This window comes from Mastigoproctus giganteus, chromosome 4 (genome assembly GCF_048544385.1).
Source record: "Mastigoproctus giganteus isolate SK-2022 chromosome 4, ASM4854438v1, whole genome shotgun sequence".
Taxonomy (NCBI): domain Eukaryota; kingdom Metazoa; phylum Arthropoda; class Arachnida; order Uropygi; family Thelyphonidae; genus Mastigoproctus; species Mastigoproctus giganteus.
Window position 1 is genome coordinate 62,715,977 of NC_143578.1, and position 26,185 is coordinate 62,742,161.

A 26,185-nucleotide genomic window follows, 5' to 3' on the forward strand; every position below is an offset into this window, starting at 1 on the left:
TAATGGTAGGGCAATGTATTAATCAATATAATTTGAAAATCACTATATAACTGAAAATCTAAGTTCTCTTGGTCTACCAGGTTTCCCTAGTAGCCCAAAGCAACTTGCACTGCACAGTTTTATCTCGAAGGTTCAAACGAACTGAAATAGCAATATAGTACCACCCAACATTCGAACCACTTTGAAACTACGTACACTGTACATTGCAATCCACTAGTTATGTAGGTTATGAACTATGTTTTTAGATTGTAATCTATCCTTGCCCTCTGAAGTACTTTTTGTTTAGTGGAGGGGGTGGGGGAAGAAGAACATGAATACCTTTTGTGTATCATTCTACATGAATACAAATATCATTAATAGCGCACGGAATTGTTGTTTATGCATGAAGAGAGAAAAAAGAAACAGTCCAAGGCTTAATCATAATGCAAATTTTCATCATATAAGCTCTTAAAAAAAAGACAAATCTGGTGTTATTTGTTCGGCAAGCATATATTTTTAATGAATCCCTTAGATCAGAAACGCAGCATGTATACGCTTACAGTGTCTAAAAAAATATATATCATTCGCTGATAATTAGCCAACGAACCTAAGCTCCTACAGAAGATGTTTGGAGTAAAGAAAAAAAAAATCACATAACAAAAAAGGTCCTTTTGTGTACGTTATTATAATCTCAATAGGCTATCCATAAAGCAACGTCTTCATACGTATTTTTTTTCCTTCTTGAAATCGCTACCAAAGAAAATTCATTAATTTGACACAACGGATAGTTGGGATGTTTTGCTACTCGTGTCATTTGGAATACGTTTCACAAAGCGAATCATTTTAGCAGCTAAAAAAATCTCGAACAGTTATTTGAACATGTTGAATGTTTAATGAATTTGTTAGAAATGCTGTTTCTCTGAGCCAATTAGTCAATAATGAAATTCATCAAACATTAACGAAGTCAATTTATTCTTACCACTTGGGATTGAACATATTTCTCATAACTAATGGCCAATTTCTCAATAAATACTGTAGAAAATTTCTCAGTTTAAGACAAATGTGGAGCGCTATACTCACTCACCAAAAATTGAAACGTTTTGCAGTTGGCTTCAACAGATTAGTGTCATGTGATAACTGCACGTTCCTTGGTATCAGATAAATACTGTACACTTTCCTGGAGCGTCTTAGTCAATCTGATCATGGGGAAGGCAGGTGGTCTTTCCGATATTTAGAAATGTGTTATTGTTGGAGCAGTTTAGGAAGATCCTCAATTGAGAAATCAGAGGAAATTACTGGTGTGTCGAAAGCAACCGTCTCAAAACAATACAATCAGTAGGAGACGAAAGAAGAATGGACTGCAGAACAGCAGAAAAAGATCGTGTGGTATGACGAGTCTCGATTTACACTTTTCTGCACAAATGATAGGGTAAAACCGAAGGCCACGCTTTCACACTGACTCCTGTCGTGGTATGGGGTATGTTCTCAGTTACGGACTGGGTCTGCTCATGCCGTTAGGTCTTATTTCATCCAATGGATATCCTTCTATCGAATCGGACCTACCTCAACCTGCAATGCTTCAGTTTTACTCGGATTATGAAGGATTCTTTAGAGACAACTGTCCGCTGTGCAAAAATTTTCCCTGAATGGTCGAAGAACATTCCGAAGATTTCCAGCATCTTGCCTGGCGTCCTAATTCTGCAGATCTGAGTCCAGTTGAGAATGTCTGAATATGTTGAAAAGGGCAGTTGGGCATGACAGGTCCCTATTGATCTGCGATGCCCAACTGCCCGCAATAGCATCAGCAGACAAATATCCTGATTGTAGAATGGTCAAATTTGCAGATAGACTCTCTCAGACACCTAATGGAATCCGACCAGATACTCAATAGTTTTCTAATTTTTGTCCAGTAAGTGTAATAGTATACCAGTTTACTATTTCACTATTAGTTACCGTACTTTTTATTTTAATATAACTTCGATACTTAAAGCGTCTACTCCACATCGGCCCTTTAAATTCTTTGTGAATTACAATAAACTAACTTGTTTGTGTACTGTCTAAGCCAATGACGTAACGGGTGATAGTTTAAAAGTTATCGTTTAACGTCAGACAGTAAAGCGTTCATAAATCAACAGTTGCCCCGCCAATCATGAGACATTCATAAAAATGGAGAGATCCACTGTCGAAAAATATGGTGCATGATAAACAATTAATCACTGCCAATTAGAAAAGTTTAAAACCCCGAGAAGTAATAAATTACCTGTTTTTGGTTCTTGTAGTTGAAAATTCAATGCAGGTAGAAGACTTAATTAACTTTAAGCAGCTTCTCAGAATAAATTTGAAAGTGATCATTATTCAGTGAAACGATACCTGACAGGCAGTCGCGAAAATTTTTATCCAATCTTTTAAATTAGTGGGGTTTTTTGTTTTTTTTTTCCATAAGCTAAGATTAACCTTGCGTTGAATATTCTGCAGACTGTTGGTCTGCAGAATATTCAACGGCAACAGTATAGTCAGTTAATGTTACGAGTTTTGGGGAACAAGAGTTTCTTTGGCTATACTGTGCCTTTTACGTTTTTTAACTATATATTTGAATTCTGTGATATGCATAGTGTGAATAGCGTTAGGGTCAGGCGCCACCTGTAGTGTTCCACATCTGCGCCTTATGTACGCTGTGAAGAAATACAGTACTACTGTAAATGCCAGAAAAGTGTTTTGAGTTGAAAACCAAGTTGAAGACCTGGACGAAGACCAAGTTTTAAAAATAAATAAATAAAATAGTGTGGGGAGAGATGTTAAGTGAGGAGGGAGCGGTCAGAAGTATTGGGAATGTAGAGGAGAGGCATCCGTAAGGTAAGATGGAGATATTTCCATTAGGCGAGCGGGGTAGTAAGGTAAGGGGGAAGTAAGGTAGATCAAGCAAGGTTGCTCGATCTTGACTGCCACTTCGCAGGTTCATTGTTGGTCGCTTTGTACCCGCGTTGTTGATCTAGGTCGGTATGATATGTCTGGCTGGAGGGTTGGTCTCAACCTTTCTGGTCTTAGTCAGGTGGATGTTGTCGTTATTCCAGTGAGCCCTTTTTTGTTAAGAGCTCCTGGCAGTATTGCGAGACGGCCTCGTACTCTGTCGCTGTCCAACAAGTAGTGTTCCTGGTCTTTTGGATTGAAGTTAATTCTGGTAATAAGGATGCAACGAAGGTTCTCGTATAAGGGGCAATCATACATTAAGTGACTCCAACTCTCCTGCTCTCTGCAAGCGGGGATCATCAATAATTCCAAGAGTTGAGAGCTTGCCTCTGATGGATCTGTGCCTGTAAGCATGCAGGCCGGAGAAAAACCATGGAGGTGACTTGGGATATACTTTGGTGATTTGTGGGATAAATTTCCTAGTGACTTCTCGTTTAGTGGAGCTAGCCAATCTATCTTCTCAGGAACTCTGTAGATAGAGGCTAAAATGCTTCTTTTCGACCTTCAGGTTGTTTGTCGCATCAAAGGTATATTCCATGAAGGTTACCGATGTGCCTTTTGATAGGTGGTAGAGAAGCCCGCATCGGATAAACTTCAAGTTCAAAGGGAGGGTGCCTGCCAGCACCTGAAGGGCATGGGTGTTGGCAGTACGGGAGGCCCAAGTAATAGTAAAGGGGATCGATATTTGAATCGTTTCAAATTTCTTTCTGTTTACTACAATTTTTGCTTTCGGATACCTTTTTACATGTTATTGCTCTCGGATACCAAAAACGTATTATTTTAAGGCCACCCGAATAAATAAATTCATCTGCCGTGCACTGTGTATTATGTCAATAAACTGCATGTGTTCTTTGGTCGATTTGCCTGTTTTTCTGGACGAAAAAACCTTGCTATCTACCCCTGAGACCGACTAACTCAGCCACAGAGTGAAAAAACCCACTAAAGTTCCTCGTGTCATCGACGAGATTCGAACCAGGGCCTTTTCCACCCGGTGTGGGGAGGACGGTGATGATACCACTGTGCTACACGCGCAGACGCTCTCGGATACCATATCCCTGAGGCGTATGTAATCGCCGGTGAAATACTGCCCTGTAGAACAGCTAGAGCGTGCGGTGGTTTAGGGCTCCAATTCCGCCGGGTATCTCTGGCGACCAAGGCAGTATAATTCCTAATCGTTGTCTCAAGTGTTTCAAATGAGGAAGGAATAAAAGTCCTGAGTCGAGGATTATTCCTAGATATTTCAATTCGGCAGTGAGACGTATTGTGGTCCCATCTATCTTAATTTGTGGGTATGTTCTCAGGTAGCCTTTCAGTAAGATGGAATTCATCTTCATTGGAGAGATTTGAAGATTATGATACCTTTCCCAGATTGAGAGGGCCCGATTTTCAGAATTTTCTAGTTGTGCTCTGTTGTCTGCAGCCACGGGCAAGATAAGGTCGTCTGCGCACGCTTGGAAGATAACTTCAATCAGGTTAGTTGTGCGGAAGTCGTCAAGTACGACATTCTAAAGGAGCAGCCCCATTACAGTGATATAACGTTGCACTAGGCACTAAGAGTCCTTCTCCAAAAATGATTTCGTGCATTGTGTCAGTCATTGCCTCATGGCGCGATGTCTCTATATTAGGACAGAGCTTGGCGCTAAAGCATTCGATAAGTCGGAGACGTGACCTAATCGAGATCCACAGCACTGACAGCAGGTTGATGGTTGGGGCCAGATTAGCGAGAAGAAAGTATCTCGGACAGTGATGCCTTCGTTCGATGTTTCCATACAGTGTCGTGGGTATGGAGACTGAACCAGCTCTGAAAGAACCACTAACTGCAGGTCCCATGTAGGTCAACAACTTACACTACTTCTGTGACACTCGGGGCCAGTTTTACTTGAAGAGTGAGCTAAGTTTCTTTTAGTTGGTTGGTTACTAACTTATAAGTGACCAAAATATCGGTGTCTTCGAGATTACCTCGAAGGCCTCTACAGTTCCATTCCATAGTTTCCCATTATTAGTTGTCTTTGTATATACTTGCTTTTGGGACTTATCTGCCTATGCCAACTGATTTTATCTTTCTTTTGTTGAGAACATTGCTCTTCCAGTATTCAAAGAACTGGGGCGTGTAACTCAAGAAATGTTTTTTAATTTGTAGGTTTTGTTCTTCGACATCCAAACGTTATGAATTTGCTTCTCCATTTTCCTACTAATGGACAGATCATTAAAGTTGTGGGAACGAGTTCTAAAGTTTAAAAATTGTGTAATGTGATGTGGAAAGCTTTTAGTAGTCATATTTAAAGAGGGTAATAATTGAGACATTCGTATTAGAAGCACACATCACTTTATTTTCTATACAGCATTCTGGGATATACAGAAGAGTGCGGTACTCGCTAGAGAATAGTGTTGTTTATACATTTGCTGAAAGAAAACCTGCAAGCTGGAAAAAGGCTTTTGATTGTTCATTTTCGTCTTGCCTCTAGTGAAAGATAGTTAAAATGCAAGTTTGAAAATTGTACATTTGTATGTAATGTTCGTCTCTATTAGCTACATTTATATACACAACGAACATATTATACATGCAGATATATACACAGAAATGAGATTGTTACAAGAGTTACAGGACTGGAAGCATTTTGTAGATGGTAGTTATTTTAAAATTAAAAATTTCATTAGTTCCTTTCAATCTTGTTTATTTAATTTAAATTTTAACGATGGCCTCATTAATCAGTCTGGTAAAAGAATTACGTTTAATAAATGTTGCATAAAAATATAAAATTATTTATACGCTCTGTATAATTAATAAAAATTTAATACATAAATTTGTTATATGTGAATTTAATATTACGATCATAATTTCGACTTGAATTTATTAGCAAATATTTTAGCGCTATAATATTTATGAATTAATAATAAGATTTATAAATATAATATTATAACAATATATATAAATATATTATATAATATAAGTTCTTATTATATTAATAAGGAACCAAAATGCCGACTGCTCTAATCAAGGACAAAAAGAACCAGATAATATCTGCTGATGACAATTGCTGAAAGATGGAAAGAATACTTTATTCAGCTTGTGATGTTGAAACGCCTATACCTACTTTGGAAGAAACAAGCAAACATTGGACTGTTAAAAAATAAAACTCCAGGCCTAGATGGAATTCCCTCTCAATTAATTAAAAACGGAAGGAAAACTCTAGCTAAAAAATTAATCATATCGATATGGGAAAAGGAAGAAATATCAGCGAATGGAAGGACTCACTAATATACTACCAATTTATAAAAATAGGAGATAAACATGAATGCCATAACTACTGAGGAATATTGGTACTATCAAAATTCTATCAAACATCCTACTAAAAAGAATTACCCCATTTGCTGAAGATAACATAGGCGAATACCAAGCAGGAATCCGAAGGAATAGATCTACTATAGACCAAATTTTTATTTTAAGACAAATTTTGGAAAAGAAATGGGAATACAATCAACCAGTACATAACCTTTTATCGATTTTAAAAAAAAAAACTACGATAGTATCCATAGAGAAAGCTTATGGAATATTCTAAAAGATTTTGGTATTCCACAAAAATTGATAAATCTGATAAAGATGTTTATGGATAGTAGTAGGGGTATTATTCTTTCTAATGGAACCAAATCAGAAGCATTCAATATCAACAACAGGTTTACGACAGGGTGATGGCCTTTCGCCAATCCTTTTTAATCTTGCTTTAGAGAAATGTATCAGAGAAATAAACAAGGAGGATACAGTTAGAACAATGATCCTAGGATTTGCAGATGACATAGATCTAGTTAGGGATAATCTGGAAAATGTAAAATTACTTTTAAAAAATTAAGAAGAGCTGCTGGAAAAATTAGACTCCAAATTAACCAAGAAAAAAACAATATTTGAAAGTTGCAAGAAGTGATAACAACCAAGACAAATTTTATAATTGATAATTTGAACTTTAAAATTGTAACCCATTTCAAATACGATCACCGATAAATAACGAAAATAATACCAGCTTAGAAGTTAAGGCTAGATCCAGGCAGGAAGTAGAGCATATTTTTCAATTCAGCATCTTCTGTGGTCTAAAATTTTATCAGTTTAAAATAGACCTAATAAAACCTGCATTAAACCCATAGTGCTATACGGAGCAGAAACCTGAAACAAAACTATCCATGATAACAATATGTTACAACGATTTGAAAACAATATTTAGAAAGATATTTGGACCCATTAAAGACAACCAAACGGAAGAATGGAGAAGGAGATAAAGAACTCTACCGAAATTATAAATCACCACCGACTGTCGACTTAGATGGTTAGGACATATTGAAAGAATGGAAGATTCGAGTGCAACCAAACAAGCATACCAAGATATAACAGCAGGTAAAAGACTAAGAGGACGCCCCCTTCAACGATGGAAGGACAACGTGCGGCAGGACTTAGAGGAACTTGGAATAACAGACCGAACAGATCGAGTGAAGGATAGAAAGCAATGGAGGATGATTGTGCATGCAGCCAAGAACCTTGAAGGTTCACCGAGCTGAAGAAGAATATTATATACATTATAATGTTTATAATATATTTATAAATATATAATTTTAATATTACAATCATAATTTCAACTTTAATTTTTTAGCAAATATTTTTGGGCTTTAATTTATGTCTTGTAAAGTAATGGCGCTGATAATAGAATGAATTACTCTGTACGTCAAATTAAGTCTTTTAACCAATTTCATAATAGAAAAGATAAATTAATATATATATACGTATGTTTATAATTATAATATATTTATAAATATATACATTTAATATTACAATCATAATTTCAACTTGAATTTATTAGCAAAAAATATTAGCGCTATACTTCATGTCTTGTAAACTAGATGGCGCTGATAATAACATTACTCTGTTTGCCGAATGAATATTTTTTTAACCAATTTCATAATAGCGAAGAAATACTATGATAGCTATTAGATGAAGCTTTTTGCGCAATAATAATAATAATTATATTAATAATAGCCCTAATAATATCATAATAATAATAGCCCTAGGATTTCTTATGCTTCCAGTCTTGTCATTGTATATTATTTAAAAAAAAAATGTTACAATAGGCGAGATGAATATGATCACTTTGGTCTCATGACGTCATTACTGATAAACCCGCAGGCACTGTACATCTCCATGACAACGCAATTCTGCTTGTCTGTCTAATCATAAAAAAAATCGTTGAGCACCAATGTCTCTTTTTGTTGTAGAGAAACAAATTGGTATTTATATACCAGCTTTATTCTTTTAAGACTCTTTAGCCTTCGTACCACTGGGCTGCTCCTGTCTGCCGGAGCACGTGCACGCTGTTCAGCGACATTACCGAAGAACAGAAAATCAACGAAGGGTAAAAATGAACTTTTACTTTCTTCCAATCGTAACTTGTTCCGTTTACCGAGTTGCACCGGGAGCCAGAAATAGTAAGTGAGGGGAGGAGGGTCGAGAGGTTGCCGAGGGGTGTGTTAGGAGGGGGGGGATTACTTCTTTAAGGTTGGGTGTTCTCTAGCTAATACTGCTTTCTTCTATGCTCGGTGATGTCAATTCTCCGTTTGTAGTCGATCGAAAGTCCGATTCGATAGCCGGTCTAGCAGAGCCTATTACTGCTGCTGTAGCGACCGTTGCTATAGCAGCACTGGCTGTGGGACGAGCAAACCTCATACTGTGTGCGTATCCACCTCCTGTAGTACTGCTTTGGGTGCCCGGTGTACGCACGTTTTTATACGGTTGACACAGGACAATGTAGACTTTGGGAGCGAAAAAACAACCTAGTGTTACTGTTGCACTGATGCTGATGCACATACACAGACTGGCGATCTGGATCTGTAAATACAGAAGAGAACAATGAATATACCAAAATGAAATGCAGTTTGTTGTCACAATTTAAATATGGCCCTGACCTAGTAATAAGTATCTTTCACATTTTTTCTAGAGTGAAATAAAGTTTAATTGAAACTAAACAGATTTCGTCTGTATACGTTTATAGAGCTAAAAAACAGAGGGCATAAGATTTTTACCTTATAATCATTCTTTGTGCCAAAGTAGATCGGGATGAAGGCCAGCCAGACAATACACGTTGAGTACATAGTGAATCCTATATACTTTGCTTCATTAAAGTTCTCGGGAATTTTTCTCGTTTTAAAAGCGTAGGTCGTGCAGAGGACTATAAGCAACATGTTGTAGATGAGTGACACGATCAGTGAAATGCTAGAAATTCCGCACTGGAGTACAGATGCTCGAGACATGTGAACTGTTCTGATACTTGGTGGCTCTACAATGAGCCACGTGATTGCGAATATCAGCTGTACAGACACCAGACCGAGACAGATGACTATTTGTGACCTCGGACTGGTGTAACTAGGTCTCTTGACGTTGCGTATTCCACGGTTGAAGATGCGGGAAATACGATTTGTCTTTGTAAAGATGGCAGAGTAACAAATACTGAGACAGATTCCAATACCTATCCGCATAAAGGCACAGGTGATGATGGTGGGTTTGGCGAGGATGATAAAACTCATCGAATAACACAGTAGGACACCTATGACGAGTACGTAACACAACTCTCGACCGGAAGCCATGATAATGGGGGTGTTGTTGAAACGGGCGAACACCGAGAAAGTAAAAAGGGCACAGAGGATGCCCAGAGATGCAAATGCTGCTGGAACAATAGCCCAAGGGCTGTCCCACGTCATGTACTTTAATGGGAGCTTCACGCATAACATCTTGCTGGGAACGGGTTCATATCCAGGATCGCATCGCCTGCAGCTGCTGTTGAAGATGTACTCGTCCTCCCTGCACTTGATGCACACCCAGCAACAAGGCTGGCCCTGAAAAGACTTCATCTCTCCCGGGTTGCAAGGGACGCTACAGACTGAGGAGGGAACTGTTCCGTTTACGGGACCCCATTTGGTCAGGTGAAGGTTCAGAACCAACCTAGAGAGAATAAAAGGAGTTATTTTGCAGTATACTTCAGCGTGGAAGGGAAAATAAAGAGACTCGTTTATTCTTCTATGGTAAAATGGGTGGATTAAGTTATGTATACAAATTAACCATTTAATCAACAATACTAGATATAGGAATAATTAATTAAATCAGTGGGATGAGTTACATCCTAAAACGCTGTAAATTATTGTCAAAATATCTTCAGAAAATGTCTAAAATCGATTCAAAATAACTTAGCTGTGATTATTGGCAAGAAATGTTTACAAACTATATGTCTGTAGATTTAACTACAAATAAGATGAATGGGGCCACACACAGACAGCAAACTTACTTCTCGGTCCACTCCCCTATCAGCTTATAGTCGAACCTTTCTCGAGAAACTCGTTGGTATTGGTATATATGATAACTTCCTGGTGCATCACCATCCTGATTAAATTTCACTATCATTCTCTCCCCTCTAAGGCCTGAAAAAATTAAATGAACCAAGATTATAGAACTACACTCTTCAGTTTTTCACAATGTACTTGTATCTGACTGGATAAAATAAAAGATAATTACTACGAGTGTTTAAATATGGATAATTAATGGAAAGAGTTTCAACATCTGTCTTGTTCCATGCCAATAACGCTGTATTTTAGCTACTCACTTTGAAAGGAAACATTTCTGATGTAGGTGAGGAGTTCTGCGCCAGATGGCACTGGTCGCATTCGTTCACACAATGTTGTAGGAGGATCACAGATATCTTGCATCATATCGTGGAGAGCGTGCGCCATAGCATAGACAGCATCCACCACAAAAGGCACAAGTCCTTCCTGTTCATAGCTTTTGATTTTTTCATTTCCTGGTAAAATTAATAAACAAATAATACTGATTACACATAGTTTATACACTAAACACAATTATCAGAAATTATCGCGATTTAAATATGCTTTAATTCAACGCTAGAATGAGAAAACGTTTCAGATCGAATGCCCGACTCTTCATCAGAGGGCTAACAATGAAATCAGAACCAAAAGAATTACTCTTTATAAACTTACTTACCAGTACATTTAGCTCTTTTTGTACGAGTCTGTTTAAAAGTACAGTTGAAGTGTTGTTTCCAGAAATGTTTGAACCATGGGTTGCGTTTGTTATTTTCTGGAGTCAGGGAAACGAAGTAATCATCAAATTCTGTAGAAAAATAAATGAGAAAAACCATTAATTTCTTCTTATTTTCTGAAGGTCATAATTTTAAATAATCTAAAATATGATTATAGTAATTATGCAGTTCTCATCTAGTAGTCCTTCCAAGAGTGTAACAGTAGGATAATGGGAAAACAGGATGGTTTCAAAATTCCGCCGGGTCCTGAGCGCTAAGTACAAGTTTTTTCTTTCTTAAGACTATTAGTTCAAATCGAAGACTCATCTGGATTTATAACCTTTAGAGGTTTGTCGGATTGTTGCTCATCAATATCTAACTCTAGTCCCAAAGTATCCACATATAGAATGATAATCCGCCCTCGGCAGGATCTACTGCAGAAGTGACAATGCGAAGACGAGAAAGGATAACTTCTCCCAGCAAACCCTGCGCTGACCAGACTGCCAAGGTGTAATTACAGGTTTGATTTGGTGTGGTTTATTTGTGGTGTGTCCATGTTATTCTCAGATGCTATTCTCAGTCACTTCTGCATCGGTGAAGTCATTGCCTGCAATCCCCAAGTGGCCAAGAACCAGAGAAAGCGAATATCAAAGAATGCTGCAGCATTTGTTGTCCTGGATGTGCAATGCATCTCACCTCTGAGTCTGTAATATGCTTAGAGAGTCTGTATATAGCACAAAACTTTGGAAGTGGTAGGCTTTTATATAATCAAATTCCAGTTCTATTGTACGCAATTTTTCTCAGGAAAATAGCAAGCGGATCCTACAGATTCGAGCCATCTGTATATACTGGCAAGAAGTCAGAATATTCAGCTCTGTGTGCTGTTGCAGATACATAAACGGGGATGTCTTAATTTTCAGTCAGTTCTTAAGGGTAAAGTCGCAAGATGGAAGTTGCATACTCCAGAAACGAAGGAGTTGCCTAGCTGACGTGGATACATTATCCAATATACAACTTATATCTTCAGCTAGTTCTTGGATCCTGATACCAGAGAGATGATTGGCAGTTTAGTGCGTGCTATACAATTTTCTTATCCACGATGGGAAAAACGGATGTCCAGGTGGGATGGTCTGAAAAATTCAGTGCAATAGTCCCTCCCAAGCCATGACTGAATTCTCTGTTTTTGGTCTTCCTGTTACTTTTTTTAATAAAAAAAAAATCACAAATAGATTAAACCACTGTCGCCTTAATAACAGTTATAGCTTTAACAGGAGAGTTCTGAACTTCATCGGATCTTTCAGAAGAAAGAATTGTCCTCTTGGTTTAATGTTTATCAATCAAAATAAACTCGCTTGATAACTAACCAATTGCGCATGGGAAAAGTTCATGGGAAAAAATTCACATCAAAAAGGTTCCAAAACAACATATCTATCCGAATTAAAACTAAGCATCTTAAGAGGTTCGGTTACATCCTACTCTTAGGAGTTTGTTAAAAGCTCTGTTACACATACCTTTAAGTGGATTTCGTTTCGGTAGTATCGTAATGGCTCCAACGGCAGCCTCCTCCTGATCCCTGACTGGATAAATCTTGGCTCCCCAACTGTCACTGCCAATCCACAACAACTGACCCGCCTTGTTGGCCTTAATTAAAGCCGCTAACATCTTCCTGTTGAACAAACAAAACAGAGGAATAATGGGACAAAAGAAATCACCCAGAATCAGTATTCTTCAATCAAATTAATTCCAACACAAAGAGCATAAAATAAAACCTACACTTCAGTTTCCCTTAACTCCGATATTAAACTTTGCAAATTACATTTTCAATAATCTCGGCACTCCATCTAAATATTTCAGTTTTTATTTCCCATTTTGTTTTTCGTCTCCCGCGTATATTCGTATCGATCTTCGCGAGCGTTTCTGAAGGTCCAAAGAGACGCTGGAACAACGCTAACCAGAAAAACAGAATTCATAAAAGGTGGCTCGGAACTCAAAGAACCCTACAAATTTCCCCTTCCCCCATTATTTCGTACAACACGCGTCTCCAGTTGTCAGTATAAGGATCCAATTCGCTGCGTCATCAATCATATTTTTGTTTCTTATTCCTTCCTGTCTACGCTAAAGTGTACATATTTCCTGCACGTGTTATGGCACCACAGCGAGCACACATTACGACAACAAGGCTAAGCTTACCTCCCATTAAAACCATTTTACAGTTTCTGATTTTTATTTTGTTCAAAAACCTCAATTCCCAGTATTTCTTTTATTTCTTTTCGTTGATTCTGTCTTTTTATATTTTTTTCCCTGCATTTTCACTTACGATATTCCCAACATAGTTTCACTGACGTACTTTCCACACCACGTCTGGTTTTTCAGCGCAATTCAATCTCTTTCTTTTATTATTTGTAGTTATATAATCCTGGATCCCTTATTCATAGGGTACACTTTTCCTTCTGAACAATTTCTTTGAAAAAAGAAAAAAAAAACGCTGTCTTTTGAGCACTTTTATCCCTGAGACATCTTCTACCATCCCTAATACCCCTCTTGAGATTTTTATTTTGCTAGCGGATACCCCAAAGGAGCTCATCAATTATAGATGTCAAAATTTTGGTTTTATCTAACAAGATCTTAACCACTATGCCCCGAGAGACCACATAATGATACATCAACTTGACGTACATAGTGTACATTGTACCAGTTTCAGAAGAACTCATTGTAAATAACAATAAACCAAAGTCTGTCAAATTATTATTTCGATTCTTGTCGATCATGGGACTATTCAAGAATACAGGATGACATTATAATGATTTAAATCCATACGCTCGCAGATGTTTAATGAATTTGTAACCCTGCAGTCTTTGAGATCGATAAATACCAGTAAGAAGTAGTAATCTGGCCAGTCTTGCATAAAAAACACAGAACTCTTGAGTGAGACCTGCAAGAATCCACTTTCGTTTATCTATAAGTTAAGTTTTTGATTTGAAAAGTGGTCCCCAAAAAGATCATCTTATATTCAAAGGAAGGCAGTATCGTTGACGTCTTATGAGCATCAAATATAGCGGTGAAGTTGTCAAAATCCTCCTATTGATTGAAAGCAGTGTGATCCTTCGTGCCTTAATATCGATATCAGATATTTCGAAGACGTTACTTGAAGCAGTTTCCAAAAAGGTCACTTTTTATTACTCTTCTTCGTAAGTTAAAATTTTTGTGCAAAAGCGAACCAACTCTTGGTGATGGCGTAAATTTTGCTAATTTAAAACATCCGATTTAAAACTGCAGAAATATTGAACGTGTTTATGAATATCATTAATATTACAAATATTTATTTATATATACTTTTATTCATTGATACGTTCTAGAGACTTCGTCTAACCCTGGAGTATGTATTGTGTTAGGTTTATTTCCACAAGGGCCTCACTTGCTGAATTGTACCAAACATCGTTTCCAACTGTGCAAGGACTCATTGTTATTCGATTTTTAATGTCTTCTATGATCTGACCATTTAAGTTTGTTTTAGAACCTTGATGAACATCAAGCAGTGTTAAGCATTGGTCAAAACCTCCTTACAGTAGGTTTTGACCATTAAAATTAAGAAAAATGTTGCCAAGCTCAACCTCGGTAGCAGCAACTCATGGCTGGAAGTAAATGGCATAGCACTATATGGATCTGTTTCTGTTTATAGAAAGCCACAGATATAGCCGAATCTAAGAGCTTATCTGCGTCCATCAGCAGTTAACACATCTTTCTACTCACTCATGCAACATTTAGAAGTTAATGACTACTTCTTTCGCTCTTACAATTCTTTCTGGAGGTGGAAGTGTCACATAAAATATATATATATAGCTGTCTGAACGGGTTTCTTCTCCATTAAATGACTCATCTACTAAAATCAGCTCTTTCCTGATCATTATATTAAGTTCTCTAATTACCACAGCACTAATTCCTTAAATTATTCTCTAAAAATTACGTTTTTGGAAACATATCATGCAGTTAGGTGGACTTATGTCCAGTGGTATTTATATTCTCCAGTTAAAACCTTAAGATGATATAAATGTATATTTTTTTTTACGAATACTGTGATGTAGATTATTAATCTTGTAGAGCTGGGCGAGGGGATATATTGCAGGTCGTTTAATACCGCGAAAGTGGGAAAGTTGGTTGAAGTATGTCGCTTTCCAAAAGTATATATTTCGGAACCACATTCTTTGCTGAAGGGTTTAGAAATCACAGCGAAATTGCCTCTTCAAATGGGTACATTTGAGAATAAATTGCGCAGGCAATAATATATATTTACTTCAAGTATGTAGCGGAATTTCTCCTGCAAATACCGAAAAAAAATATGATTAAGAGACCAAGTTACTAAATTAAAGTCTTAGTATCCCAACTTACAAAATATGAGTTGGAATTCATTTTAAAGCAAAGCGATTATACTGAGTAGAAAATCGAAGATTTATTGTGCTTTGCAATAACGGATGTTTAACTATGTAATTTAACAGCTGAATATCTTATTATTATGTTTTTATTGTGCACTATGACTATTACTGGCGCATTTATCGAATAGAGTTATTTTTATCCAGTCAATATCATATCAAAAGGTACAATTATCCCGATTTCCCCTGTAGAGGATGCTCCACTGCATTACAAACATTATTAGCATTTATCAGTATGAAGGAAAACTAACGTTTTTTGTGGACCACGTACATCAATGCTGTCCCTTTATATCTCACTAAATTTATTCGTTTCTACTTCTTTTAATTTCCCCGCACAATTTGTTTGAAGGATTCAGAAAATAGCATTTTGTAAGACACGTCCACAAGAGGCAGCTTATAACAGATTCAGCAACACGGAAAGCCAGCATCCTTGTTTTTGACATTTCGGCCACTTTGCTGTAATCCCAGCTGCAATTTTAATTTCAGAAACGTCAAGAAAATTTATCGGGTGCTGCTTCCTAGGTCCATTTAAGACATTCCAATGGTCTCATTTATTTAGTCGCTTTTGAAGTTTTCATTTGATTCTAAAAGAGAAAAAAAGAAAGATGGAAAAGGCTGCTCAAGTGCGCATGTGCGATGATGAGTGAAACGCCGTGGACCAGTGGACCAAAGCTATTAAATCATTGCCCAAAGAGACTCTAGTAAGAAAATTAATTAGACTTTCGATTAACTCATTAAAAATAAAGGGAAAGTATTAAACAATTAAAATTACAATAAAGATGGAAAAAAATAAATACATTTTATTAGCGAACACCTTTTAGTCTAACAAACAGGACGTTATTTCATGAGGTTCGTGGTGCTCTTTGATTGACATGCGTACTGGCATTTTGGAGATAATTGGGATTTTGAGGTTGATGGGTTTGATGTATACGTGCTTCTGGAAATCGCTTTGAGTTTGTTAAAGATTAATTACTTCCATTAAAGATTTTAAGCAGTTACTTAGTTCGTGTGAGGAAGTTCCATCAAGCTGGTGGTTGCGCAGAACTCTGATAATACGAGCAAAAGTACATTATTCGTAACAAAAAGGTCATTATACGACACTCTCCAAGCGTCATCAGCGAAATATTAACGTGTCAATTACTGTAATGATGCTTACATGGTTCTTCTATAAACGGTGCTTTGTTAGTGGGTCCTCCTACTAAAAACACAACATCAGAAATAACCGCTTTCAACTAATTGATACAATATAATCCGCACATAAACACCATGTTGATGTTCGCATGTTTAGTGCAGATTAAACTTCCAAATGAAATCCAGTTTCTTTCACGCCATTGGGATTTACTAAAATGGTTGAGCACGGATGAAAATGTCAGCAGTTTGGTTTCACAGATCGCTTGAAAAAGATGAAATATTGCGCCTCATTAACTCTTAAGAGTATTATAAGAATTCAGTGTAGTGATAAAGCTAAGACGATGTTTTATTCTTATATTGGGCTTTGTTAAAAGTGTTTACCTGCCTTTGTTCATTTGGGATTTATCCCTCGCTGTGCAGCAACTAATTAATTCGCTTCTCAGTTGTTTGGAAATTCTGAATTATTTTCAGAAATAGCAGAAGAGATTTTCAGCTAATTGATGGATTCGGCGCCATGACAATGTGCCAACTCACAAAAGCTTTATCCAAAGCATTTTTTTTTTCCATGAAAGGAGATCACTATTTTATCAGCCTCTCTGCGATTTCTTTCTGTTTCCTAAACTGAAAATTATATTACAAATTAAAGTTTTCCACTATCCAGTTGACCTCTGAATTTCTTCAAACTCGCTGGCTAAAAGACAACTTCTTACAATCTAGTCTAAACCCCTATAATTTAAATTTATGTTTTATAATCCTTCATAATAGTGAAATTTTCGCCTTCATTCATTTTACTAACCCTTCTAAGAGCCTTTTAAACCTCAATCAAGTTCCCTCTAAGGTGCCAAGCTCTATAGCCCAAATAATAATCGGTCTTTTCTTGTATGGTTGCCATTTTGCCCGTCTCTGGACCCTTTCAAGAATCTCAACGTCTTTTTTTTTTTTCAGATGAAGTCTCCACACTTGAACACAGTATTCCAAATGTGGTCTTACAATTGCCTTATACAGTAGGATCATGACCTCTCTATCTCTACAGGATATGTTTATGAAAATCAGAAACAATAAATGGTCCAAGAATTGATCCTTGGAGGACCCCTCTTCTGATTTTACACCAATCTGAAGAATATCCATTAATCACTGCCTCGCAGCAATCCATCTTAGAATCTTACCAGTAATCCAGAGAAGTTCCAGCTTATTACGATTTTCCCTAAACAAACGTTCACTGTGTCATTCTGAATGCCATTTCTATATAAATGTCTCTGGATTGCACTATTAATCACTGCCTCTAAGATTCCCCCACTACTAAAATCAGGCTAACCGGTCTATATGTTTATTATAAAATTAACTTCATTTATATTATGATAGAAACTCATAATTTCGCAAGGCAGTGTATAAAACCTGGATAGTATTCACCTTATACGGTGTACTTCTCTTATTTACATAATAATTTTATAATTGATTTAAATTTATTTGAGTCTAAACGAAAAGAAAAAAAACAAAAGAAAACACCTCAAGTGCGCATGCGCATTGATCAGCGAATTACCATAAACCAAAGCTACAAAAGAGCTTCGATTAACTCGTTAAAAACCAACAAACCAAAATTAATTTTGCTTTATTTTTAACATTTATTTTTAATTAATCTATAAACGAATTTATTACTGTCATTTTGAATTTTTGTAACTTTTAAACAATGCAGGAAGCGTCATACATAAAATTGAAGTTTATAGATGAAACAAAATAAAACAAAATCAGAAAAATAAAATTAAACATTTCGTAGAATTTCACGTTTTGGACCCGAATGCTGTTTTCTAAAAGCATTTTTAGAACTTTCCTATTCAATCATTCAAACGCGTAAAACTATTTGGTGCCAGAAGAAGAGAATACAAATTCTTAATAAACTTCTCGGAATGTGGTTTTTAGCGAGGTTATTTTAGAGAAAAGTTTGGTAAAAATCAATACAACTAAAACAACATTTCTCGTCTCGCGCTTGACGTCATTGCAGCGTTCGGAGTAATTTATTCTGAACTCTGCACACACCGCGTATTAAAGGGAATCAGAATACCAAACAGATTTACTTTTTTTTTTTTATCCTTCACCGCCTTGGATGTCATTTGAATAACGCCAAGCCACGTAACATATTTAAATATCCCCTCTTAATGGGTACAGTAATTACTGTGTTCCATCAGTGTGCAATGACTTCCCGCTGTGCCTATTGACTTTGTGTTTTCTTTGACCCTCAGGAATGTGAGGTGGGGGAGGGAGTAGCAACTTTCGATGCTAGTAACAAGAGAAGAAACATCTCCTTTGTTGATTTCTATTCCCACAAGAGGTGTATACCATTCGTTCTTGAATTTCTTCCACGAGAGATTAATGTTCTGGGTTTTATTTGTTACTTAATATTTTCGTAGTTTCCCCATTCAGGCAGTGGTTCGAATAGCTGGAAGGGTGGAGCGAGTGAGCTGGAAAGTCTACTGCAGTTTAGATGGAGATTTATTAGTTTGTTCAATAAGTGGATGGTTGTTTTTGTCATTTCTTTTTGGTCATCGCCTTTTTACTTGGTCAATAGAGAGAGCCAACACAGGAAACATAAGACTCATTGGGAGCGAAGACAAAAGGATGAATTAAAAAAAAAAAAGTTTAAAGGAAATAGATTATTGAAGTTAAATACAACTTTTGTCCCAAAAGTTCCTGGATTGATCTTCTAAAAAGATTACGAAAGCTACTTGCAAACTAATGACGCTTTTCTACTTCGAAGTTGTTTCCTCTACGTCAATGCAGTATTGTCCAAAGACATTAAAGGTTGCTCAAGCAACTTGGGAGTCATTTTCAGCATTACTGTTTCAGTTGCTTGAATATCCTGATAGGATGGCCTTTCAGGGCTCCTTTGAACCTCGGAACATTAAGTCCGGTGGGTAAGAATTCGAAAAACCTAGTGGATGAGCGAGACAGTGTTGCTGTCTTGCTCATCAACATACAAGAGGTGCGGATTTACGGATTCCCCATCTGAGGGGGGCAGCGGCGGCAAACATTTATGAGTAACCGCTATTACGAGGGATGGTCAAAGTTCTGAGAAAATAGCATAAAACGCAGGACATTTGTGTTTTACTAATTTTTCAAGGTATTCACCCCAAAGTTCAATACACATGTTGAATTTAATCTGCAAAGAGTTTAATAGTTCAAAAAATTCTTCTAGCTTCTCATGAAACCAGGCTTCCACAGATGCTTTTAGCACTTCACCAATTTTAAAATGTTTCACGAATGTGAGGATCTGAACACAATAGTCACTTGGGATAATATATGAACTCTATGGGGGTTGTTTAATTATCTAAGTTCACATTCGAGAATTCTTGTCTGTGTAATCCGGGCTTTGTTGTCATGGAGAAGCAAAATTCAAACGCCCAAATTTCCATTTATTTATTTTTTTACCTTGTAGTTTGTAACTTTGGCATAAGGCTAGCATATATTCCTCCGTTATTATGGTTTCAGTAACAAAATAACAATAATCCTTTTGTGTCCCAGAAAATTGAGGCCAACATTTTTCCAGCTGACAGTTTGGTTGGAAAAACTCTCTCAGGATTGGAGATCACTTGTACTTCCATTGCATTCCCAACTGACTCGTCCTCTTTTGAACTCTGCTGACCATCCTGCAATACTGGTTGTTAATTCCCGAAACACCATTCTATCGAGGACTTCTTTAGCGTTCATGCCCTCTTTAGTTAAAAATTTGGTTATTGAACGATGTTCGATTTGCTGGATATTCATTCTTCTTCCGCCACCTACCAACATAATTTAACTTTTATAAACTGCATAAAACATTGACAATTTTTTCATGTTATTTTATAAGACAAACTACCAAAATAAGCTATTATAAAATATATTAATACATTTTATATACCCTGTTCTCAGTTTTTGACCACCACTCTTAATTCTTGATTAACAATCACACCTACAGAGACAGACCTCTTATTTAAAATCCACTTTATATCGGGAAAAAAGCGATCAACAAGCTGTCACCATCTACGTTACAATTTGTCTTCGTGGATAGAAGAGTGGTTATGATCACCATCCTCCCCATACCGGGTGGAAAAGATTTGGATTCAAATCCGGTCGCTGATGCGAATAATTTCTAATGCTTTTTTCTTGCCACTTGGCCGAGTTAGTCAGTCTCTGATGAGGGTTGCATGGTTTTTTTCTCTCTCAAAAGCTGGAGGTTTTTCATCCACAAAATAGACCGCAGAATCAACGCAATGGCAGACAATATATTGAGTTTTTAATTATGACTGATGCTTGAGAATGCTTGTCTATAATTAAGGACAAAGCTTCCGAGGGATCATGGGTATTTGGGAAGAGGAATTCAACTGTCTATCGTAAGTGCTGATTTTACCTCTAGAAGGTCTGTTTTGATAGATTATGTTATTTATCAAATAGCAGATGCTCGAAAAGGGCTGAATAAATGCTGAAAATTACAGGCTGTCAAAAGAGTGTATTTGAAAGCATTGTAACCCCCTCATTAGGAGAACGAAATCTCTCGAATAGTTTTATACATGAGTGGAAGTTAAATTTATTGACAGCTTCCTCTGCTGGATTATCAAAAAAGAAGGTAAATTTACATAATTATGTGCATGTGCACAAAATAATTGTTATTAATTACGATGCCCTATTTAGTAAAACAAAAACACGCATGGTTTTTAAATTTCACCATTTATTAGTTGCCAAAGAACGTATTAAATTGGAACACACTTGACGAAGCCATTCCTCAATCTTCCGAAATCCCTTATTTCGCTCCATTATCCTCTGAAATAGGACCTTAATGCTGTAAGAAAGAGTGATGTGTGGTTCATTGCCGAGTTTCCCTGGAGTTTCTAAAGCAACAAAGGATACAGTGATTCACTGGGGACCAAGTCTATTGTGGCACCTGCTACAATTTCTGTCCGCTGTTTATCGGCGTGGTCCATTCAACAGTGGATTTATCTCCAGAAACAAACTGTAACGACGAAGCTCTTTCCTACAAACTCCAGAAAATTGTGATTATTTCTCGGCCTTTCTAATCGAAATGACAGTTGGATGGCGAGTTGGTAATAACGACATAGAAGTGCATTGTTTCTGTCTAAGCTGATTAATGAAAACAGTAGGATACATTTGGGCTAATCATCGATCAATGAGACTGCTTGTCTGGCTTATATACTTGTCGGGAAAGCGCCTTAAACTAATAAAAGTACAGTTCGATTGTTAATACAGTGTCCTTAATGGCATCTGGTGGATAGAGAGATCAAAATCGAAGGATTGTTTCCAGTTGTTGTTGTTATAAGAGTTTCTGGAGAAAGCGTTACTTGAGCTATTGCACTTATCAACGAGATTAAGGGTACATACAATCATTGGCCAAAAAATCAGAAACATTTTTGCAACTGGCGTCAATAGATATCTAAACGTATCGACCAACTTCATCCAGAATTTCTTCATTTTTATCAGGAATGGGATGGATTCTTTCAAGACGACAACGCGACTATCCACCGTATAAAAATTGCCTAAATGGTTCGAAGAACATTCCCATGATTTCCAACGTCTACCCTGGCCGCCTAATTCTCCAAATCCGAATCCAAAGAGAATTTCTGGGATATGTTGGAAAGGGCAGTGCAGCTTCGCAGTTCTCTAGTAACCACAATACAGCAGCTGACAATGTTCTGATGGAAGAATGGTCAAATCTGAAGCTGTACTGCCCCTGACACCTAGTGATCCATGCCGCGACGCGTGAGAGCTGTAATATGAGCAAAATGTGGCCCTGCTAGACACTGAACGAAAGGGTTCTAATTTTTTTGGTCAGTAAGTGTATAATGACTGCTTCTGGAACAGTCAGAAGTGGTCATACAGTCGTTTTTGTTTCAAAAAGGATAAAAATTCGGACAGATTTCAGTTATCACCTATTCTGAAGATTTGAGAGAAAACTTATTGTGAGAGGTGTCTAGTATTATTGTGGTTCAGGTTCAAATTTGGCAATTTTATTGTTTTTGAGTTTGCCATAGAAGTACCCATCGTGTCACATGAAATCTAATTAGGGATATAAATCTGGACCCCACACTGTAGCAGCAATGAATGTCAACTCGATCTTGGAAGTTTAGCTTATCCAAAATCAACTTAACAGTTCAGCTTAAGAGGTCACGATTGGAAATGGATGGCTAGATAAGTGTAGCTCTGATTCAGGCTGCACCTTGAGCTTGTTAGAAGTACTTTGCAGTTCTCTAGACTTGTTAGTCTGTGACCATTTTGTGTCATTCACAGTTCGGTTATTTATTCAGATCGGCAGATTCTTTATAATTAGTTCATATTCTGAGAATAGCAAGATATGATAAGATAATTGGCTTAGAGGCATGAATCCACACTGTTTGAGATATCTTTGGTAATATGATGTACTTGTATTGCAAATAAGGTGGCACCGAGAACAGCGCATTGCGCGACTCTTCGTACATAGCTTTGGGAGTGTACCTGCCGATAGCAAACATGGAAAATTCCTTGTTGAGGGAAGTTTTGAATGAAACGTGGTAAATTACCTCTCAAATCAATGGAATGGAGTTCTCTTAAGATGGGCACTGTGGTGTCGAAGGTTTTCTATGTCAAGACCTACCATGACTAGATGTTAATTTTTAATAAATGCATTTCTGATGTTTTACTCAGCTTTAACCACGAGATCACAGATGACCTGTTTCTCCAGAAGCCAAAGTGATTATTAGTGATCAAGTTTCTGTACTCAAGATACCAAGTGAGTTGACGGCGTATCGTTTTTTTCTAGAGTTTTGTTAAGGGACATTGGTCTACAGTTATCGGGAATGGAATGATTTTTTTCTTGGTTCAGGGGATGCTTGTACACGTGTAAATGAAGCCTGGATGTGTGCAATGTATTTTCTGAGAAGATCCTATTGTAAAGTGTTTGCAGCGAAGATGATAGAGCATTAGATGAGGTGGAGCATTATATAGTAAACCCCACGAGGGCCAGCAGCACTGTTCCTTGAGGAAGTTATGGATTCTTGTAATTCAACTTTTATGGGCTTTTTTTCACTCGGTGGCTAACTCAGCCACCGAGTGAAAAAAGCCCATAAAAGTTCTTTGCCTAATTGACAGGATTCAAACCCGGCCCTTTTCCACTCGGTGCGGGGTGGATGATGATTATACGCACTCTGCTATCCGCAAATAACTTTCCTCCTGATATACCGTGATTTTGTTTTAAGGTTGACTCACCCAGGTTTCTGGTCTTGCCACAAAATACCCAAGAAGCCGAGGGTGGTACATTTAAAAAAAGAAACGGGGAGGTGAATTTCCTCTCTGTGCCTCTTTCTTGTAGCCAAAACGAGCCATTCTAAGTTATGAAATGAAGAAAAATAATTAAAGTGAGAGAGAATCGATGCACGCTGAAAAAGCTGTCTAGAAAGAACTCTTTAAGGATTCAAAAGGAATCGCTTGGCACGAGAGGGCCTTTATTTCAAGCCACCGTGTTCCATTCAACATGGATCAAATGCTTCTTTGACGTAATGGAAAAAAACTACAAATGACGTAATAATAATTACCAGAATCGCTAACAGCAGGTGCGTAGAAGTTGCAATAAACAAAGTGTTGCATATTAATATAATTTCTAATGTTCACTAATTAAATACGCCTAAATCAAAGAAAGAATTAAGAATGGTATTAATAGCCTGCAGCTTGTTCGATATAACTGCTGTTTCAGTTTCAAACTCAATAAGATAAAGCTACTCCAAGAAATCATATTTATCTCAAGTCGGCTAATTCAGTCAAAAATTTCAAATTTAGCGATATTGGTCCATTGAACAGAAATTTGGAATACTGTTTTCAAAATCAGTTAAAATTTCCCTTTATGTGATTGGTCTACTTGAAATTCAAACAACCAATCAAAACCATCTTATCCATATCTTATTTAAATTATGTAAAATTTTAAAAAGTGTTTAAATATTTTTACAATTATTTATAAATTTTTCTTATTTTTAATATTTTATATAAATATTTTTAATTTTAATAAATGTTACATCGATATTTTATAATTCAAAGTGTCATAGATTGCTTTAATTAAAATATGAACTAACTGATTTTTAGTAATACATGTATTTGAAGACACAGTTGCTCTTAACTTGTTTAGAAAAATTCTTTTAATTCTAGTTTTTGAAAAATAACAAAATTCTAAAAATTTCTTATTCATTTTCAAACTTATCAATCTAACTTACCTGCAATTATCTTCGTCCACAAACACTACTACGCCTCGAGCTTTGGAGTTGGAACTGAGATTTTCGATAATACGGTCAAAATCTTGGTATTTTGCATTACGGGTGACCTTTTCAGAGACAGCTATGCAGATTCCTGATGCGAAAAGAGAAAAATAAAATATCAAAATAATAAAAAAACCACTACTGGTAAATGCACTGGGGAGGATCTGCAAATAGATAAAACAGTCGAGAAAAGGAAATTGATAGCAGATTATTTTCAGTTTGTTTTCTTAATACCCACTATTCCATCAGGGCCGGGCTTACCTTTAAGCTGATAGAAATGGAAATGCGCGTGCATTAATATTAATGGACTTATTGGGTGTTTCCCAGCTGGTATTACTTCAGGATTTTGCGTTTTTAAATCCAAAAAGATAGAAGAGAGGAGTTTCTTTTGTAAATAAAGTTACTGAAGAAATCCCTTTCATATATGTACTACTGATGAGATTAGGGAGTGGATTTGTGCTTCTCATGTATTAATATTATTGAAAAAAGTGTTCAGACCACACTTGCTAAAATATTCGATGTTATAAAAACATTTATTCGTTAAATAATACCGCATTGTTTCTATTGATTCCCAAATGAAATAAATGTATTTTTTCGTGATTTTTTTTTTATTAATAGGGCATGCCGTTTCGGAGGTTACTACCATCTCATCGATCAGCAACCAAAACCTGGAAACCATATTACTTTTCAACACCATTTTGTATTTTTTTTTATCTTGGTATTTTAAATGGCTGTTAGGAGATACTCTGACGAAGTGATCATCTCCAAACGATGAGATGGAAATAACCATCGAAACGGCTGTTTCCAGGGGTTACGGTACCATATTACAAATAAATAGCAACCGCTTATTAATAGGTAAAGACCTCCCCCTCGCTTCTTTTCATGGTCACTCCCTATTTATAGTAAAATGAATCTTGCTTGAAGGTTCCAGCTGCACGACTTGTATCCTTTAATTCCATTTCAGCTAATCGATAGCTATTATGTGCCATCTGTGATTCTACTTTATTTATCGATACTGGAAGCTGCCTTTCTGTCTAGTACACATTGTGAGTGACTTAATATTGCAAGATTATCAGCAAGTACATACGTTCGAACATATTGGGGATGATTCAAGTAAATGGTGTGTATTCGAACACACACTTCAGCTTGGTGAAACCGGCAAAAAAGAGCCCATACAAGAAAGACTTCGAATATTCAGGCTAGGGAGCTTGAAAACTGGACACATTAGAAGGGATATCGTAAGGTCTATAAGGCTGAGAGGGGTTAATAAAATCAAGCGAGGTGAAATTTTCATAGTTAAAATGATATTAGACCTGTGGGACATGGTCCGATTATGGGAGAGGAGGTTCAGATT

At 36.8% G+C, this 26,185-nt stretch overlaps 1 protein-coding gene across 1 annotated transcript in view; it reads right to left on the reverse strand.

Moving 5' to 3' along the window:
* Positions 1-8,329: 8,329 nt before the first annotated feature.
* Positions 8,330-26,185, reverse strand: part of LOC150086785 (metabotropic glutamate receptor 7-like) — a 161,742-nt gene continuing 143,886 nt past the window's right edge. The window contains exons 3-9 of the mRNA XM_090371575.1: positions 24,790-24,922; positions 12,521-12,675; positions 10,973-11,101; positions 10,578-10,772; positions 10,263-10,395; positions 9,007-9,922; positions 8,330-8,812 (exon numbers count right to left, since the gene is read on the reverse strand). Coding sequence (XP_090227701.1) covers positions 8,495-8,812; positions 9,007-9,922; positions 10,263-10,395; positions 10,578-10,772; positions 10,973-11,101; positions 12,521-12,675; positions 24,790-24,922 — 1,979 coding nt within the window. The 3' untranslated portion in view covers positions 8,330-8,494. The remainder of the gene's footprint in view (positions 8,813-9,006; positions 9,923-10,262; positions 10,396-10,577; positions 10,773-10,972; positions 11,102-12,520; positions 12,676-24,789; positions 24,923-26,185) is intronic.